At 30.1% G+C, this 21229-nt stretch overlaps 1 protein-coding gene and 1 long non-coding RNA gene across 2 annotated transcripts; both read left to right on the top strand.

Moving 5' to 3' along the window:
• Positions 1–2411: 2411 nt before the first annotated feature.
• On the top strand, positions 2412–3095 carry LOC149057933 (uncharacterized; the record flags this gene model as incomplete). The annotated part of the gene is made up of 2 exons (XM_089221513.1): positions 2412–2499; positions 2764–3095. Coding segments are annotated over 2 exons (420 nt in total), but the record flags the coding sequence as incomplete, so codon positions are not given.
• A 14522-nt stretch (positions 3096–17617) lies between these two features.
• On the top strand, positions 17618–21215 carry LOC149057934 (uncharacterized). The gene is made up of 3 exons (XR_016190608.1): positions 17618–17814; positions 19345–19536; positions 21087–21215. It is a non-coding gene; the product is annotated as an uncharacterized LOC149057934 (long non-coding RNA).
• The last annotated feature ends 14 nt before the right edge of the window (positions 21216–21229 follow it).

Consider the following 21229-nt stretch of genomic DNA (forward strand, 5'->3'; position numbering starts at 1 on the left):
TTGCTAATTTCTGGTAAATTAATTTAAAAGGCAAAACGTTTAGCTCTTTATAGTTATGTATAGTTTACCCTACTAAATCTTTTTTACCCAGACATACTCTTATTATTTTATTTTGCTGTAGTTGTAGCGGTTTTATTACATTCGCAGTTGCACCACCCCAAATCTTTACACCATATTGGAGAACAGCTTGATAAAAGGATATATATACTATTCTGATGAGGTGCTTAGGTAAAATTGACTGGAGTTTATAAAAATGATTTAATGAAATACGCAGGTGTTTAAGTAAATAATTAATGTGCAGATCCCATCTCAGGTGTTTATATCAATAGTTATACCTAAAAGCTCCATTTCGCCAGCATGTACATATGCGAAATTTTGAATTTTTTTATATACATTATTTTGCGTGATTTTGCGGACTAGATTTCTATTTTTGAGGACAATTAATTTTTTAGCAAATAAAAAAAAACTGTTTACATGCTGGTGAAATGTTGCGAAAAATAAAAAATTCACTCAAATCAATTTTTTACTATACCATCATTTTGCGGACTAGATTTCGATTTTTGCGGACAATTAGTTTTTTAACAAACCATAAAAAACTGTTAAAAAAAATTAAAAAACTACTTATTTCATTTTTTATTTCATCATCATTTTGCGGATAATTTGCGTGATTTTGCGAACTAGATTTCGATTTTTGCGGACAATTAGTTTTTTAACAAACCATAAAAAAACTGTTAAAAAAATTAAAAAACTACTTATTTCATTTTTTATTTCATAATCATTTTGTGGATAATTTGCGTGATTTTGCGGACTAGATTTTGATTTTTGCGGACAATTAGTTTTTTAGCAAATAAAAAAAAAACTGTACATGCTGGTGAAATGTTGCGAAAAATAAAAAATTCCCCCAAATCAATTTTTTACTATACCATCATTTTGCGGATAATTTGCGTGATTTTGCGGACTAGGTTTCATTTTTTTCGGACAACTAGTTTTTTAACAAACCATAAAAAACTGTTTAAAAAATTTTAAAAGCTACATATTTCATTTTTTATTTCAAAATTGTTTTGCTGATAATTTGCGTGATTTCGTTGACGAATCAAATTTACTTAACAAATATTTTAATATACCAAATTAAATTTATTTTTATAAAATAACAGCACAATTTCTAATAATCTTTATTAGTTTCTCTAGTGTATAAAAGTATTTGTACACCGCATTTTGTCAACTTTGATATGGATATTGGTTTCTGTTTGAAATCATCATACCTTTGTGCAACTGCTAAATAATGCCCATTACCAGTTGCCTTTACCAGTTCTTGCAGCAGATCTGTTTCCAATAATTACATCTAAGAAGTTTATGAACTTCTAATTCAAAATAAATTGCAAATTTTCGTGATTTTTACGTACCTATTTTGTCAAAATTCGAATTTTCGATGCTAATAAAAAAAATTGTGAAAATTGATTTTTATTATTTATTAAGTAACATTTTGACAATATATTATGAGCCTTGTATTAAATTTTGAAACTTTTTTACCCAACGGATAAAATTGTATAGTCATTCATAAAAAAATAACTAAAAAGATTGAAAATTGAAAATGTCTATAAATAACTTAAAAAGATTTTAAATATATTGAAAATTTAATCATGTGTAGAAAATGAAAGTTAACCCATTCTGTAACAATTTAATGTTTCTAAGGTAATTTTTTTAGAGTTACACCAATATCTAAAATCAATTTTTTCAAAAATTGATTTTGCGTAAAAATTCCCATTTTTCTTTAATTGTTTTTTGTTATTCTTGGCACATTGAATTTTGAAATCCTCAATGCCACTTTTTTTAGTATCCTCTAATGTTATGGATAAATTGTACAATTTTGCAGACTAATTTTTAATTATTCAGTGTTAGAATTTTCGCAAATAAACCACATTTAAAAAACCACTTGCTTCACTTTTGCAGGTAATTTGAGCAATTTTGCAAATTAGATTAATTAATATTTCAGTTTACTATATTCAAATTATTTTTATTTTGTATTTAAACAATTTTTTTCCATAATTTAAACACCTATAAGACACTTGGTTTAGATATTCTTTTATTACACGTGTAATTATTATTAGGTATGATTATAAAAACGCCACATAATAGTTTTTTCAGTTTATTTAAATGATATATAGCTAATTCATGAAATAAATATATTGCTTTTTTAATCACTCATCATTGTATTATTTTCATCTTCAATTATCAATTTACAATATTATATTGGTATAAGTAGCGTTCTACGTTTAAAATTAAATTCAAACATTATTAAAAACAGCACGTATTCTGTATGCGTTTACTCGTGACGACTGACGAAGCTATGATTGTTATTATGATTGTTTTTCATATTCTTAAATAATGTATAGGTATAACATAAATTTTTATGCAGCTTCAATAACTGCGAAGGACTATGGACTATTGAGACAGTGATAAAAAACCATATCTTAATTGAAGTTTCAAACATACCAGAAGGTAAACTCAAATTGTAATCATTTTTAATTTGTAATCCTAAATATTGCCGTACAATTTAATTAAATTGAATTTTTTTTTATGAAAACTATTTCTATAAGAAAATTATAAAAAAATACTAAAAAAATGCGATATATACAATTTTAAAATAATTAATAATGTATTAATTTTATGGTTAATAGTTGTCTAAAACGTCAGGATGTAAATTAAACTTAATTATTTCTTACTAAAAATTTGGTTTGTAAAATATAAAATGCATTTTTTTAGATAAATTATTCTATCAAGATCCTAAAAATGTAGAGGAAAATTTATTAGACGTACCAGAAGCAGTGTTTGGTGATGTAGTTTGCAGTTTACAAAGCATACCAACACGAATCACTATTATGAACGATCTTTTTATACTACGTGGAGCAGCTGTATTTATTGGAAACAGATCTGCTGCAAGAAGTATTGGGCATTATGTTGCAGTTGCACTAAGAAATGATGGACATTGGGAGGAGTATGATGATTTTAAACAGAAACCAATACCCATATCAAAGTTGACAAAATGCGGTGTACAAATACTTTTATACACTAGAGAAACTAATAAAGATTATTAGAAATTGTGCTGTTATTTTATAAAAATAAATTTAATATGGTATATTAAAATATTTGTTAAGTAAATTTGATTCGTCAACGAAATCACGCAAATTATCCGCAAAACAATTTTGAAATAAAAAATGAAATAAGTAGTTTTTTAATTTTTTTAACAGTTTTTTATGGTTTGTTAAAAAACTAATTGTCCGCAAAAATCGAAATCTAGTCCGCAAAATCACGCAAAATATCCGCAAAATAATGTATATAAAAAAATGCAAAATTTCACATATGTACATGCTGGCGAAATGGAGCTATACCTAAATATCTGAAACTTTGAATTTTTTTACACGTATTTGTGTCAGCACACTTTTCAGTATTTTCACAAAAGTGAATTTTTAAATCACTTATAGGGATTTGAGTACTATTTATAGTGAACGTCATGTAAAAGGTCTTACTAGTATTCAATGACAATTTCCTATTTGTTAGACTACGCACAACTTTATTTAGCCCATTTATTGCTTTGTCGTGAACAGATTTCCATGTCGCGCCTGAAAAGAGCAAACATGTATCGTCGGCATATGTGATCACTTGACCATCTAATTTAGTATTGCAAACATTATTAATATATAATATAAAGAGGATTAAACCAAGCACACTTCCCTGTGGTACACCGCAGATAACATTTTTTTTTTCACTTAGAATACCATTTACGTTAACTAATTGTAATCTATTTTCTAAGTAACTAGTAAACCGAAGTAGACTTTTGTTTATTATTCCAAAAGTTGGAAGAATTTTTATTAATTCAATATGATTAACTGTGTCAAAATCTTTTTTTAAATCTAGAAAGATTGCTAATGTTTTTTCACCATTGTCTAGAGAATTACTTATAAAATTAGTTACACTATATAATGCATCCTCTGTACTTTGACCTGGTCAAAAACCAAATTGATTTTTCGAGAGTAAATTATTAGATTCAAAGTATTTCATTAATCTGTTTTTAATGATTTTTTCTAACAGTTTGGCAAAATTAACAATCATCGATATTGGTCTATAGTTATTTATTTCAGCTCGATTTCCTCCTTTAAATATTGGAGCTACTACAGCTATCTTAAATTTTTCAGGAAATAAACAGTATTTAATACTTAGATTATATATGTATAGAAGTGGGCCTAGTATAGAATTTATTATGGTTTTTAATAATTTTACAGTTATTTTATTAACTCCGGCAGTTGTATCATCTTTCAGAGTTTTTAAAGTTAGCAAGATATCTGTTTCTGTTATTTTTTCGTTAAAAATGTTATCATACGAATTTCCATTGAGTTGAATAACTTCCTCTATAGGGTTAACTTCTACTATATTATTTTCAGCTAGTTTACTGCCTATATCGACGAAAAAAGTGTTGAAAATATTTGCGATCTTTTTCGGTTCGTCTGTGGCATATAACATTTGTTTATTTATTTGTATTGAATTAATTTCTTTAGCCTTATCGACATTTTTATTTGTTATTTCGTTTATTAATTTCCAAGTTAATTTTGGGTTGGATGCAACACTGTTAATTTTATTTTGATAAAAATTTATTTTTGTGGTTCTCAATATTTTAGTAAACGTATTTTTATACTTAGTATAATATAACATTAAAGATGTGTTGTTAGGGTGTTTTTTAATTTTCATAGAGAGATGTTGTTTTTTACGTGCTGAGCATAATAAACCGGCTGTCATCCATTCTTTAATACGTTTATATTTAGAGTCTACATTCTTAGTTGTGGTTTCCAAGCTGATAGCATAGTTAATTTTATCATAAAATATATCACAGCTTCTATTAATGTCATTATCACACATCTTCCCATTGTTCAGATTTTAATATAATATTCACCTTTTCGTGATTAATAATTTCAATTTTTTTATTATTGTGTTTAGATTTTGAATTAACATTTATTGGTATGGCTAATACTGTTAAGAAATGATCAGTTATACTTGTCTGTATAACTCCAGCTTCAAAATTATTTATCATACTATTAAATTTAACAAAAATATGATCTATTCAAGAATGTCTGAAATGATTTGGAGTTCTAGTATACACATTGATAAAAGATTTAAAATCATATAAAGACAACATATTTAAATAGTCATTATCAATCGAGTTTATGCCGACCATATTAATATTTATATCCTCTAATAATGCCATGATGTCATTGCATGTATTTTCATTTGATAGGATATTATTTAACATAGTATATGTACTTAATGTGAAGCCGTCGTAGAGTCCATAATAACAACCGATTGACTATACGTGCAATGCTCGTAAATATGATAGGGTATAATTATACATTCAGGAGACAGCAAACCGATTGACATATTATGTGCGCATTCAAATAAAATGCCTAATAATTAAACATTTTAGTATCAAAAATTGAATGCAACTCATATGCACTCATTGCACCTTTTTTATAAACCATTTGCGCCCGAAATAATTTTAATGAAAATGCGTTAAATCCATCGTAACGTTACCAAACTGTCATAGGCGTGCGCAGGGGGTATGCAGGGTATGCAGCTGCATACCCTGAAGTTCTGTGAGGGGCGAACATCGACTCTGTAAAATTGAAACATCCAGTTATCAGTTATCAACTACCAAGTATTTGCGAAATACATACTTCTTGCATTATGTAATGGTATTTATTACAATATTTTTTTAATTAAACAGTAGGTTTTTTCAATATTTATGAATTGTGTATACATATTATCATAATTTTACGAGCCTAAAATAACTTTCAAGGCGCGCTATTGTCAGCCTTCTGCATATCCCGAAAAAGAGGCCTGCGCACGCCTATGCAAACTGTACTCCAGAATACAAAGCAATACAAATTATTACCTAGTTGTAGCCAATAAATGCACACTACGCATGTACCTTTTTTTCCAAGTGGCATCGCAACATGGAGGTTGAAATTTTGCACATTGCTTAGTTCCCTTTCCTATGCAGCATCGTTGATTAACAGGAATTATATATACCACTATGGTAACCACTTTTGCAGATTGTTACTATTTTCCTTAGCGAAGCTAATGTGTACATGTAGTGTCTGAATTCATTCGGGACACAAATATTTACAAAGTTCATCAAAATAAGGAAGGAACAGGACATGCAACTCCACCTCGACCCCTTAAAATATTACATACAGCGAATAAATTGGTTTGATGCAGTCTCCTATAAACCATATCAATCACTTGAACAAACTGAAGTCATCCGTCCTTGGCTTCATTCAATGAGTGAACCCTTTTCTAGGACCAGCCTAAGTCAGCCATTCTAGACATCTCATCCAGAACAACTCATTTGCTTAAACCACCCTGCTCAACTCGGGAGTCTCATACTTAGTGATTAATCCGTTACATTCTCAGCTGCCTGACAGATCATCTCCTCATTCTTGAGAATCAAAATCTCTTCTACCATTTTGTAGAAAAGCCTGAACGTCTCTTTCACTTCTAGTAAGGTTGAGCCTCTCTCGAGGTGATTATCTGGTTGATTTTTGAAGACTGGCCCATGAAGAATGACAGGAAAATCATCGATCTCGGGAGGATGATTCAGGCGCTCATGAAGGTCAGCTATCAATTGGTACATTAAGAGAAGCGTGCTCCACGGTACCCGACATGCATGCTACAAGGGCAGTGCATGCAGCGGGGGTTAGTGGCCGACACCAAACGTTGAAAGCCTCGTTAGCAACTGAGTAATGTGGTAGTTCCACAAAAATTCATATAAATGTAAATTAAAAGTTAAAATTCCTATTCATATGTAATATATTATTGTATTCTATTATTGTTTTATTTCTATATTATGGTTTTACATTCCATGCCACAGATTGTCATACAATCCCTGTATTAACTATTATAAATAACTTTCCAACACCCAATAAAAATCAAATACTTTATGAATCATTTTTCATAAAAATATAGGTTCCCATTTGAACTTTAAAAGTTACTCTTAAAATCTCTCCTTTTTAATTGATGAAAAAAATAATTTATATCAAATTAATTTAAACTATATGATTCAAAAAGGTTTTCTCATATGCCATTTTTTTAAATTTTTTATTTAAATACGTATGTTATGCTGAAATATGGTGTCACATAAAATTTAGAATACTCTGTATAATGTATATTATGAAAATAAATCGCCAATATATCGATTAAATTTCTATATTTTTTAGGCTTTCACAGACTTTGTGGGAATGGATTTTTAATGATGTAAACTGGGTCTTGACTAGAATATAAATGTACCTATAAAGTTTAAGTATAACAATAGGAAACCCTTTAACCTTCAATGAGAAGATCAATAAGAGAAAGGAGTGGCGTTGTAGAAATATTGTACCATATTGCTTTGTTCGGTTTCCTATTGTTGTAGTGTTTGAATATATTTTATACAACTTTGGTTCTCTTAAGCTGAATAAAATAATTCAGTTTTAAAAATGAATCATTACTACGTTCACCCAAATAATATAATGATAAGTTAAATGAATTACTCTTTTTTAATTTATGTTATAATATAATATATTTTCGTTTTGTAAATCATTTGGTGTAATAATTAAAATAATTTGATACAATAATACAATGTGAGAAAAAACTTTCGACTGCCAATTATAGTGTGGGTGATTTTTTAAACTTTTTAAACTTTTAAAACCACATTAAAATGTTTTTATAAAGTACTCACTACAAAGTACAATGTGCTAATGACTATTGTCATTTTGTTGTCAATTGTAAAAAAAATAAACATTTTCCCCGCTTTAATAATTGTTGATATTATTCGAATTATTCGATGTATAAGTATAGATACGAGATCAGTAATCATGATCATCAGTCTATTTAGTTCAGAAATGTGCTATGGTCCATAATAATCCTACGAGTATACCTATAATATAGTATAATGTTTAATTATAACGTTATTAATTTATTATAAATATAAGTAGGTACCTATAGATAGTTATGAATGTTATAATATGTTTTTGGTTCAGAATTTATAAAGATATTATTATTGCACATAGTTTGAACACATATTTTTTTAAACCATAACTCTAACAGTTTTTGGTTTTCAACCGACTGCTGACGGCTTAGAGATTATTATTATTATTTTTATTTATTATTAATTATTATCATCTATCGATGTTTTGAATGAGATTCATCTATAATTCGAGTGTCTGTGCGGAATCGAGTTAAATGATATAATAATAAATATAACAAAAGTTTTTATGATGACGTCTGTATTTCCCCTTTGTAAGTATATCATAAATTAAACACTCGCTGTCCCCTATAAAAATCCTCGTTTTTGATCTTTCAACATCCAGGCCCGTTATGACTGTAATAAACAATGATCTATCGATGCAGGATTTACTTCATAATATAATATTAAGATAACATCACGCCTACCGAAAACGAAAGCGGCTACCGTGTGGAGCAGGACATTTCGCACGGGAAACTTGATTGACGCAAAAATCGTTTTAACTTTTAACCTATGTGCGTTTGACTTTTAATAAAATATATTCGTTACGTATCATTCCCTTGCTACATTGCTACCGTAATTACCACACCTTATCATCACACCTACTGTAATCGCCGCGACAGCTCTTACGAACTTGCGATGTGTTTACGACAGGAGCGGATTGGGTTACCCAAATATAAACAATGCAACAATAATATAAAAACACGTCTAAGTACTATATGGGTGCTTGTAACACCACAACCCCATATATTTATACAGTTGCTACTAAAGGTATTAAATAAATAATAAAATATATAAAAATTACAAATACGGGAGTATAATAATTATATAGGGCGCCCCGGGACCGATTAATAAATTTAAACAAAAATATAAGATAATAGTATAACACAATCAATACTTAAGCCGAACACCTTAACATAGATGTCGGCTACAGCCTCCGATAACGGTAAGGCGATACAAATATAATAAGTCAACAACAGATTGACACATAAATAAAAAGAAAACGACCTGGTTTGCGGCACATTCCAATTTGGTGATGATAGAAAGGTCCTTCACAAGTTGAACGACGGCGAAAAGGTTCACGGAGTATAGCTTTAACACACGGGGAGCACAGCACGATGATTCGGATAATTTCACGTCCGTTGACCAGCTGGCAAACTGATTCAATTACGGCGTTAACGCAAACAAAATTTAAAACAACGGCCACCGTGACATGAACCATTCACTTGACCATCAGGTTCTGTGCGGCGGCAAAAAAACAATGCACAGCGGCGAGGGACGCCAAAGCTGCTACGTGCTCAACCGCTCAGAAATAGCGCCGCGCGATCGACGACCGGCCAGGAATAATCGCTGGATCAACGACCGGCGATAATCAGCAGGTCGGTAATCTATAATTGACGGTCGGCCAGTAGATTGCGGGCAACCGGTAACGGCAGAGGGAGGAATGAACTTTTGACGCACCATCCGCCCGGCGTATCATGTGATCTAGATTAGATCGATTGGTTTTAAAAATACCGAATTCGAACACCTACACCGCTCGACCGTGTATAAAATTCGGTAATGGCTGGAGAATCGGTGGCGACGGCAGTAGCGGCCCATGAGGTGATATCAATGGTAACGGTTATAAATCACGAGTAGCGTTTGTTGCTGTCAAACTATAGTCGGCTTCGGTGTGGCGGAGTGTAGGTGAAAAATACGTGACATACACATACACACACACACTGAGTAGGCGATGGATACGTCGGAGTGAGTAAGAGTATAACGCGTGTACGGGATCGACAACGATTAAAGAGAGAGCAATAGATAGATATATAATTATATATAGATATGTAGATAGAGAGAATAGGAGAGAGAGTGAGAGGGAGAAGAGATGAAAAATGATAAATTGCCAATGGCATAATAGTATGCGGGAGCCGTATTTCATCACCGCCACTGCAGGAACCGTATTTCATCGTCGCTACTGTGGGGGAGTATATAGAAAACCCGTCGTGACAGGGAGGTAGATGCGTATTTCCCCGCGTGTCGGAAGGAAACAGAAAGGGGTGACGTGGCGGCGGACAGCAACAGCCAATTACGTTGAGTAGCTCGTTCATCAAATCCCATAGCAAAATTTGCATGCACGGTAGCGGATGACCGAGCACGACGCTCTGAATTTTTTTCAAATAATATATTATACAACTCACGCTTTTGTTTTACTCCAAAACAAAAAAAATAAAACAAAATCGTAATTTCACACACAGCTGTCAAAAAAGTTTTTTACGATTTTTTTTAAGGTTCAAGTCGTGAATGTTGGTCGTATGCATGTCTGTTAGCTAGCCATTGTTTTAGCGTTAAAAACATAATAATATACTATTTTCACTGTACATTATTATAGTGCACACATGCTCCCCCGTACGCTATACAGCAAGGTTTTAATACAGTATTTTCACTTCTTTTTGGTTGCTTTACATATTATATATTAAAAAGAATTATCAGAATTCACAGTATACTCGACATTTAATTTCCATAAATTAACATTTATTATATCACCGTATTTATTGTTTTAACCGCGAGTGGTAACGCGTTTATTATATAGGTATTCGTGATTCTAATACTATATGTATAATAATATATTTTTGATTCTTAAGTAGTTTATTGTAAAGAATCATTGATCGTATTAAAATTATTATATTTAAAAAAAAATCATAAATACTGTGAATATTTTGGCTGCAAAACACTTTCTTAATTTTCACATTTTGTGTTCAAATTAATAATTTTTGTGTCTTAACCACCATGCTTATATTTATTATAAATATTATATTCGCATTATAAAAGCGTTATACACTTTAATTGACCCGTCTTAAATCCGTTCAGAAATACGACATTTCCAATTCACAGAATCTTCCATCCGTCAACGATGTTTAAAGGGTGCTAAAATATATTGATTCGGACGTTTTTCACCCGCCGTAGACTCCAGAGGGGAGGACAGACAGATGTGGCTGACAAGTCGCATTAATTATAAAACCGTAGGCGCATTAGACAGAGGGGATGTTGGTGCAACAGACACTGGCTTAATTGTCATTGGATGTCAAACGATATCAAACGCACAGACACTTAGAATAAATAACGCATACTTCGGATAGTGACATTTTTTTCCATCAAGTTTTTGAATTTAAGATCTGTTAATTAAATTGTAAAATAAAGTATATTTTCTACCACCGACAATTTCACGCTCTCGCTGTTACTAAGAATTAAAAACATATGTGTTACTGGACTTACGAAGTCTATAGGTACGTTACTCTCCGAGATGAAAACTTATAAAAACATTTTTATCATAATAAATGTATGATATTACTTGGTTATTCCTATTTCCTACTATATATTTTAATTGATACGTAGTGTAAAAATTATAATATGTTATTACACATGTATACATGAAACCCAAGTATAGGTTAGGTATGTACTACATGTCTACACACTTAACATTATGTACGATCAACTGCTGACTAATACAATAATATTAACACACACTCATAATTGTAAGGCCTATGGCCAATATACACCATGTATGAAATAAGTTAGTTCACTGTGTACCTTAGACCTCAACTCTCAATAAATATCGAACTCCGTATAACTACGATACAGTCAAATAGTTGGATAGAATATACTTTATATAGCTTGTGAGTATTACTATTTGTAAGTATTTAATCTATAATAATACTTAATGATAACTGAAACGGAATCCTAGTTATTTAAATATATTTAAGATCCTGATATAATATATATATATATAGGTTAGGTAAGGTATATATAGGCTAGATATATATCTACCCTTGGCTACTGTAATTATATCAATAGAGTCCTACGACTCTCACTGGTTATCCTATATTATTTAATTGGTCGTTCCCTCGACCACGTTACAGTAATATACTACTCATCAGACCACTCTATTCAAATTATGCGATACATTAGTTATTTGTTTATATATGTATACATTAATTGTTTCAAAATGTATTACTTAATATCTAAAATATACTATTCAAGTCTTTTACTGTCTTACTTTTCTAATGTACAATTCAGTATAACATTAATTACTATTTATAATATTAGTACCTAAGTAATAAATAATAATTTATATGGTTTCGTTGAGGTTTTGGTTTTTATTTTATAATTATTTATGAATAGTATAGATCAGGGGTGGGCAACTGACGGCCCACGAGCCTTTTTTATCTGGCCCGCGCTACATTTTCAAATTGCATCATTTAATTCCATTATTATTATCTACAAAAGAGATTGACATAAGCTTTTGGAAACAATAACCTATTCTAAAATATCCACTTTTACGAGAGAAGCCGCACATGCTCATAACTCGCACTAAAAAATATTTAATTTCATTATTTTTAATAACCTTTTTTGTATTACCTATTACATTATAAACAAAACAAATGCTAATTTAAATGTATATTTTGTATGACCGTTTTTTTTGCTCTGGCCCGCAAGTTTTTAATTTTCTAAAAATTGGCCCTCAAGTAACGTTGAGTTGCCCATCCCTCATATAGATGAAACAAATAATAATTCGATGCTCGTGTACCTCTATATTATTTTAAATAAATAAATGTTAAAACATAAAAATTTGTATTTAATATATTCATTGGTAATCCTTAGATTTTTTTTGTATTTTATAATTAAGTATATTATTCCAGATTGGATGTATTCGTACATTGCATAAAATATGGTTTTAATTAGTTCATAGATGAAATAAATATTGGAATGTTGTTATGAAATAAATTATAATAAAAACATGTTACTTTACAAGTATGTATAATCTGATTTTTAAAAAATTAATTAGTATATTTTAACGGATATGAATATAATAATAATTATTATTTATTACTATTCATACGTTCAAGGCTATACGAGTATATATGTATATTATTATTATACCATAAATATCTGTGTGCATTTATTTATTTTACTTTATGCGGTAAAATTATTATATAGTACGTACTACGATCAAGGATAAAAAAAACCTACGTTTTTATACGTGGCGTAGTAACTTAAATAAATCGATTTTAAGTATAACGCAGACCCATATTGTTTCATGAGTCATGACATGTGATGAGTAAATTAAAATTGAAAGCGGATATCTATGCTAAACTATGCGCTTAACATAAAATTTGTCGGTAAACCCCGTATAATTGTTATCAAATGGTCAATTTTTCAATTTAATTTTTAGTCGTTACAAGTTGGATCGATTTTTAATAGTCACAGGAATAATACAAAAATCAAAGTACATATAACTTAATAATTTTTTGTGACATACGTGACGGACGACGGTGGAACGTTATGGTTTTTTACCAATAACAATAATAAAATCATTCTCTGCTTTCTTTTACGTTCCATTGAGTAAGTTTTCTTCGGGGGCTCGTTTCAACGGACGATCTGGTAGGCTATTATGGATGTGCTCAAATTTGGAAATGTATATACGCAGACCACCGACCGTTTCTCCAAGAAAGAGGTTTGTTTATAGAATTTACTGGCCCGAGTAGAGTTGACTAATGCGCGAAAAAGCCATCTGTTATGTGAAACTATAGATGGTACCTAAGGGAGTGGATTACACGGATCCGTTTTATAGGTCTCCGGCCATAGCAGGCGGTGTGCTGAAAAAGAAATCAATATAGAGTGTATACGCATAAGGCATAACAATAGTCGGATAACCTGTGCGACGATCCATATAAACTTTATCCGATCATAAATATTTTGTATAATAATACCGGTATACTATTGATAATAATAACGTCGTTTATAAGCCAATACTATAATATGATGATGTTCACATAACATATTTTATATTACGTTGTGTTGCACGCGGGGTTTATCCGTATTCGATTTTTATCTTCGGTATTTCTTTCAAAAATCATGCTGTTTTTTGGTTCTCCTCTATAATCAGATTAATACATATACCCTGAAATTGTATTCGGGTATATGTGAACAATTTAAACGTCGTATACAGTAGGTGTTTTTTAGTCATTGAAATTACGGCAGTAGGTATATATTACACTAGAATAGTCCTGCTTACCTAGTTATTATATTATAGAAACACACGAAAAGATTTATTTTTAAAGCGTCATCTATAGTCTATATTATAGTATTATAATAATAGGAATATGTGGTTTTAATGTTACGTTATATGGGAACTGTAAAGTCAGCTAGGCAATTTAAACTGCTGATCATAATATATACACGTTCTAAATATAGGTAGGTGCACAGAACCATGATCATGAAGAGCATTTTTTAAAACATAGGCTTAGAAGGCGCTGATATCGTGAATCGTAACTTGGTGCAATTAAATTAAGCAAAAAAAAAAACAAATATGTAGTATTATCATTTTAGTATAAATATGTTGGTGGGTTGGTAGGTACTATAGTGAGGTAGCTACCTAGTTATTTGAAATTTAATAAAATATGTATAATTTTATTTTATATTTTCTTATTATGCGCTTTTAATACTATAAAATAAGATTTCTGAGAAATAATCATTTTTAAATGATAAAAAAAAAAAAGAAGAAGAAGAAGAATTAACTTAATAATATTAAACGTAATAATAAGTACTAAAATTATTTAAATTATTAAATCAGCTATTTTGTCGTTTTATAACATATTTGTGTAATTTTAAATGGGTACTATATAATTCCAGCTCGGATTATAACTGATGACTAGATAGTAATAAATGTATTCTCAGTAATTTGTGGTAAATTCATAGTTTATTATAGAATATAAGTACCTACTTACTGTGGCATGATTATATAATAATTTATAATATACATTGTACTCGTATAATATCATAAATTATCCTGATAATGTATATTATACATTATTAGGACTGCCAAGAGCCACGTAATATATATCAGACTACGACAACTCGATACTGTAATTAGAATAAATTGACTTTAACGTATTAATCATACTAATAATAATCGTTGATTTTTTTTAATCTCTATACCTGGTGGTACATATCATTTTTAATTTGAATTATTAAGTTGAGTTAGTTATATTATTTTATAATAGACAAACAACAGTACGATATTTGAACTTGCCGATCTGCAAACACAATATTGGTATAATAATATTTATAGTTATACCTTATGAGTGTACATTAATAAATAATAATATTATAATACATGAATAATTTGAAATAATTTTTGATGTCGAAAATTAAAAACTCATCGGGAGTTTAGAGAAACGTGTCTCAGTCACACGGTATATAATATTATACTGTACATATGACGTGAAAAGACTATATAATATAAAGCACGTCGTCATCTTTTATGGGTCTACAGCACCACATGCCAATAATTTAAAATATAACATACACTCACAAATATATAATATATATAGTATAGTATTATTATTTGGACTTATTGGCTCGTGAAAAGCAAACGAAAAACGACGGGCGCACATGTCAGGCCAGATATCTTCCGGGTCGTGGCACACATGGACGTGTCGATTCGAATTTTGCGTAACCCCGATACCCCCTTAAATTATGGGTCATGTGAAACGAATCATCAAAGTAAAGAGTCCATACTCATATAGTGCGTTCAACGCCCCGGACCATATTGTAATATACACAAACATATTATTATAATATATTATATTTTTGTAACATGTTATATTTTATATATTAATTAATGTATGTACAAAATGCAAAATTACATATTATATTATGATTAAATGAATGATTGTAACCTATTTTCCTGCACTGGATTTCAGAAATTTTCCGTGATTTAAATTCAAACATTATTATAATTTATAGTTACCTATTATAATAATATCGATGAATTTTGTTTTTTCTGTTTTGAATTTTTTGCAGCGATAAGTGACGCCGTTTAAAACTCGAAACTTTATATATATATTTGCGGTGGGAGAGATGGCCCTATCATCATATAGTCGTTACAAAGCACATTGTTCAAGCCAGGATGATGCTCTTGAAAGAGAACGGGTGGAGGTGGTTGTAAAGTACCAACGATCCCATTAAGATTGGGGTTGTCCCGCGGTGTGATTAATGATAAATATGATTTATTAACAGCCTCTGGGAGGGTGCAACGCATAATCCCTGTCAACAAAATTAGCCCGACGGATGAGAAAATATGACGTACGATAATTTTTCGTTTTTTTTTTTTATTTTTACTTATATCCAATATATAATTTATATTCGCAGTTATTAATTTATTACTTTTTTTTGTTTTTATCAAAAATCGAAAATATTTATAATCTTTCTCATTTACGGGTTTGACTGCAAATTTTCACTTATTATAGTACGAGAGACAAGAGATTTTTTATTTTGCCATTTGTGCTATCGGCATCAAATCCACATGAGAATAATAAATTATTTAAAATTGAATGAACGAGAAATTAAACACGATATCATTTAGATATACAGTGAAAACTCTTTATAACGAAACTCGTTATAACGAAAACTCTATATTACGTAAATAACATTAAATTAACTTATAGTGGTTGGTTTGATTTAAAACCTATTAATATTACTCTCTATTACGAAAACTCTCAATAACGAAAGAAATCACATGGTCCCTTCAGATTCGTTATAGAGACTTTTCACTGTATATGTATATAATAATATATAATATCATTTATGACAGTACAATTTGCAGACATTGTGTACAAGGCTATCAAAATCCATAGCGTTAAATAGTTAATAAAACGTATCAAACGTAAACAGTACGCTTAACATCTATAATCATGATCAGAAATAGGTACAATAAATTGTTTTATTTTTTCATTTCGTTTTTTTTTGTTCTAGGCAATAGAAAAGTTTGGTCGTTAGAAAGGATGACAAAAACTATAGACTTTCGAATGACATCAAAATTAAACCAATTAAAATCATTTAATTTGGTTGGTACTTGAAGGTAGTTATATGTACAATGTTTATTTTAACAAGATATAGTAAGAAAACTATATCATGATAATATAATATCTAATATGTTTATGAAAAAGACCTAACAGAGCTAAATAATAGGCAGTATAGTGTTGCCTCAGTTCATAGAAAAGTTGGGTAGCTTTGAATATTCAGAGGATAGTATAAACTGGGTCTGATCTGATACTTTTACAAAAAGTAATTTTAATATAATTACTATTAAATAGGTAATTCATATAATGTATTTTAAAATTTTAAACTAGTTTTATCAAATTAAGGAGTTCACAAATCATTGGTTTATTTATAATATTAAGTAATCAATTCATGCATTATTAATGTATTTTCTAACTATTTATCGTGTAGTATATCTAGATTCATTACTATTTTTAATTATGCTTACACAATTAGTTTAGCATACATTATTTATTTATTACCACAGTTTGACAATCACTAATGCGTGTTTATTGCGTTACACGTTTTGAGTATATAACTACTATAACCTATGAAAAAGTAACCTACCACGATATTGCATTATGTTATTTCATCGATACAAACATTAATTACTACTTGGAACAAAGTTCTCAATACTGTAAATAAAAAACGTGTTTGATAATTTCATCTTTAAAAGCAATTTCGCTAGCAGTTGCAGCTTGGCAGGCATGATGAATATAATATATAACAGTGGTAGTTTGTTCAAAAGTTTTACATGTAGTATTGATTTATTAAAACTGAAAGCTAATTAAAAAAAAAAGAAAAAAAAAATGGAAATCAAAATTAGGAAAGCTGCAGACGATCGTTTATCAACGCATTACAAAATCAGAAACCTGCAATGACGCCGCAATGACTGATCAGTAATTATAATACATTTTTTTTTTTTTTTAATCTACACGTACGCACCGGTTACATTTATATTGTATGTATTATTAATAAACTATCGATACTTTTTTCACCGTTATTTTATTTTTAATAGATAATACTATGATATCAGCTGAAGTCAAATTAAACAGTACACTTTTCACTTTTGAGAATTCGTCGTATTGTTTAATCCTCTGTAGTATAGAATTTAATTATGTCAGCAGTGTGTATACACATAATATTATGGAAAGTGGTCATAAATGTAAAATCTCTGTTAGTCGAGAGCTTGTAAACGCGCACACGCACGCACACACACACATTTATACATAGGTATACTATACTATCAGCTAAATACTTACGTTTTAAATTTAATTCCGACAGCACAAAAAAAAAAATTACGATAGTACGCGGTGTGTCAAAGTGGGCGAAATATGTTCGCACTTGCCGGCTAAAAGCCTGTCGACAAACGTGACGCGCTTTCTTCAATCCTGTCCACCGATCCATGAATCATGGGTATCCTGAGCCCCACACAACAATAGTTTTTTACGCGGCTACCTTCCCCTAATCTGCGACGATACAATCATTTCTTATATATTACAACTATTGATTATAATACCTCTCTTTTCCGGATCAAACACAATTTACGTCGCGAGTGTAGCACAAAATCGAATACACAGGATAACGACGTTATCACACACGTACATATAAAATTATAATTTTAATTACACAACGAATAGTAATTAAAACTGACGGTGACTTGGACGTAAAGAGATAGAGATTTCAGTGATGACGCATCGGACGAAACAGTGCTGTGGTTTTGGGTCCGGGGGTGGTCATCGTTTTTGCCAAAAATGTGATCTTCGTTTCCGTCAAACTGAAAAAGATTCGATTTTTGTTTCCGTCAAATTTATTTCTACTTATATTATTGAGATGGAGTTTGAAAATCCCTATAGTCTACCGTCTACCTGTAGTGAAATCGTGTAATTAACTTCAATGTTGTACAGTTTGAATTTATTAATCTTTATTTTTCAAATGAATTATACAACCATTGTTTTCATCCGTTTACAACAGTATTTTCTTTAGAATAATTTTATACTCAAAGAGTTTACAATCAATATTATTTTATCATGGGTTACATAGAAAGGATGGGAATCAAGGAACATAGAACTCACGGTTGTGTTCCGGTAATTGATCTAAACGGTTCCCGAAATCTTGCGACAATGTGAGTGCTCTGCGTGGTACTATGCGGCGTACAGATATCGTCGTGTCACGGCTGAGGAGTTGATAGGTTACTCTGGTGAACGTTTCGCAGCGGCTCAACGGGAAATTAACAATGGATACTTTCGCCGGCGCGGACTCGTTCGTGACGTCTTACTGCGTGAACGGTCTAGGGCAGCGGTTCCCAAACTTTTAGAATCACGGAACCCTTAGGAAATAGTTTGTGTTTTGCGGAACCCTAATGTATTTACTTCCAACTCAACCCCATTTTTTCTAAAAAAAAAACAGTACTACAAAAAATGTTTCAGACATCACATATACATCTGACGGAACCCTTGAGATAGTCCCGCGGAACACACTTTGGGAAACGCTGGTCTAGGGTATGGATATGGCGACTATTTCTGAATAGAAATTGTGGTCGCTGGTAATAGCCTGTAGCACATCCGTGTCTAACAGCAGTTTATTACCGTCCGGTTCACAATATTTACCGCACTCGGCAGGTTCGTTTTAACTTTATACCTTTATAAATAATCTACATTGTACTTAATATTCATAATGTTATTTAGCACCTAATTTTTATGTTTAAACTGTACAATATGACAATAACCTTAGTTGTTGCGGTTCTAAAAAAGAAATTTAAAAAAAAATGTTGTGTATCCAAATGCATTTCAATAAATATCATTCAATTGAATACTTGAATTGTCAGACTTTTCTCGATAAAACGAATAAAATTACATAATGAACTAAATTGAATGTCATTGTAAGATTATTACTCAGTATATTTTAATAGTTATTCTATCTATATGTATAAAAATATATACTTCGCTAGCATAATCACAGATAACGAATTTCACATAGAGTTTGAGACATATTAGAGGTAGTATTTTTAACTGGCTACGAAGTGCATGGGTTCAGCTAGTATACAGGGTGATTTTTTTTTATCGTGAACCAGTTAATATCTCGGGAAGTATAAAGAATTTTAAAATAATTTTTTTTTTAACTTCCTAGATTTTACTATTTTACACTGTGTTACAATTTTGACAGTTATAACTTCCTCCCTTATTTTATAAAACACTATCAACTTTCGATTTTCAAATGGCAATACCTATTTTCGATAACTAAAATCTATAAACATACTGAAAAAAATAATTTTAACGTTTACAGAATTGCTGTAATCCGTTTGAGACTTATTAATGCTTAAATATTCGTTCAATTTACTGCTACTGGGTAATTTTATAAACCCAACAGTAAAAACCAGAAGTCAAAACGAAATTTTATCTCAATTTAATAATACCCATGACGGTCATAATCGATAATAATAAGATAGATAAACAATACTATTAGAAAAAAAAGTGTCCTACCGGAACATCGACTATCAGTGAACGACTAGCCAGCAATCTGCAGCAGCACGACTGTATCAGCTATAAAGTATAAAAATAACATTTTACAATATTTACCATCATGGTTACAAAATACAGTACCTACTGGTTACTATAGTTCCTAGTATACGGTCCACGTATTAGTAGATAAACGATAATAAATGCCGGTAAACTGTTTCCGAAAACATATTGTGGTTGTTGGTTAATCGTTAATGTTAGTTTCCCATTATCAAATATGGAATATTTATTATTATTTATTAATTAATTACTATTCATTGAATGTATAATCAAAGAATACGTTTTAAGAGAATACTAAATTTAAAATTATGTGTATTATTTAAAATATAAATTTAAAGTTTAAGATGATTATTCCAATGCATACCTATTATATTTTTTTATTGTCTTTTAAATTTTAATGTTGTATTTTGGTTAACAAATTTGAATTCAATTAAAAATATACTTCTATCCAATCACCAATATTATTATGTATATGGGAATCAGATTTCATACTTCCCCGAAAACTTTATTTGTATAATTCATTGGTAAGTTCAACCTAAAATTAATATATTAGAACTTTTATTTTTTTTTTAATAAATGATTTATAGGTAACCTAACCTAACATATTGTCGACAAATAATAACCATGATTCAAATATTTTTATTTTATTTCAGTGGCAATTCGTAGAATTCGTGTAATTAATCAAAATTATCAGTGAACTATATGACTAGACAATTCAATTTGACTAACAATTAATGCAAATTTAAATTGCTTGCTACTGGTATCTGATATGAAATAAAAGAATGCAATATATGTA

This window comes from Diuraphis noxia, unplaced genomic scaffold, assembly GCF_037042655.1.
Source record: "Diuraphis noxia isolate RWA-SAM2 unplaced genomic scaffold, SU_Dnox_SAM2 contig0002, whole genome shotgun sequence".
In the NCBI taxonomy this organism is placed as follows: domain Eukaryota; kingdom Metazoa; phylum Arthropoda; class Insecta; order Hemiptera; family Aphididae; genus Diuraphis; species Diuraphis noxia.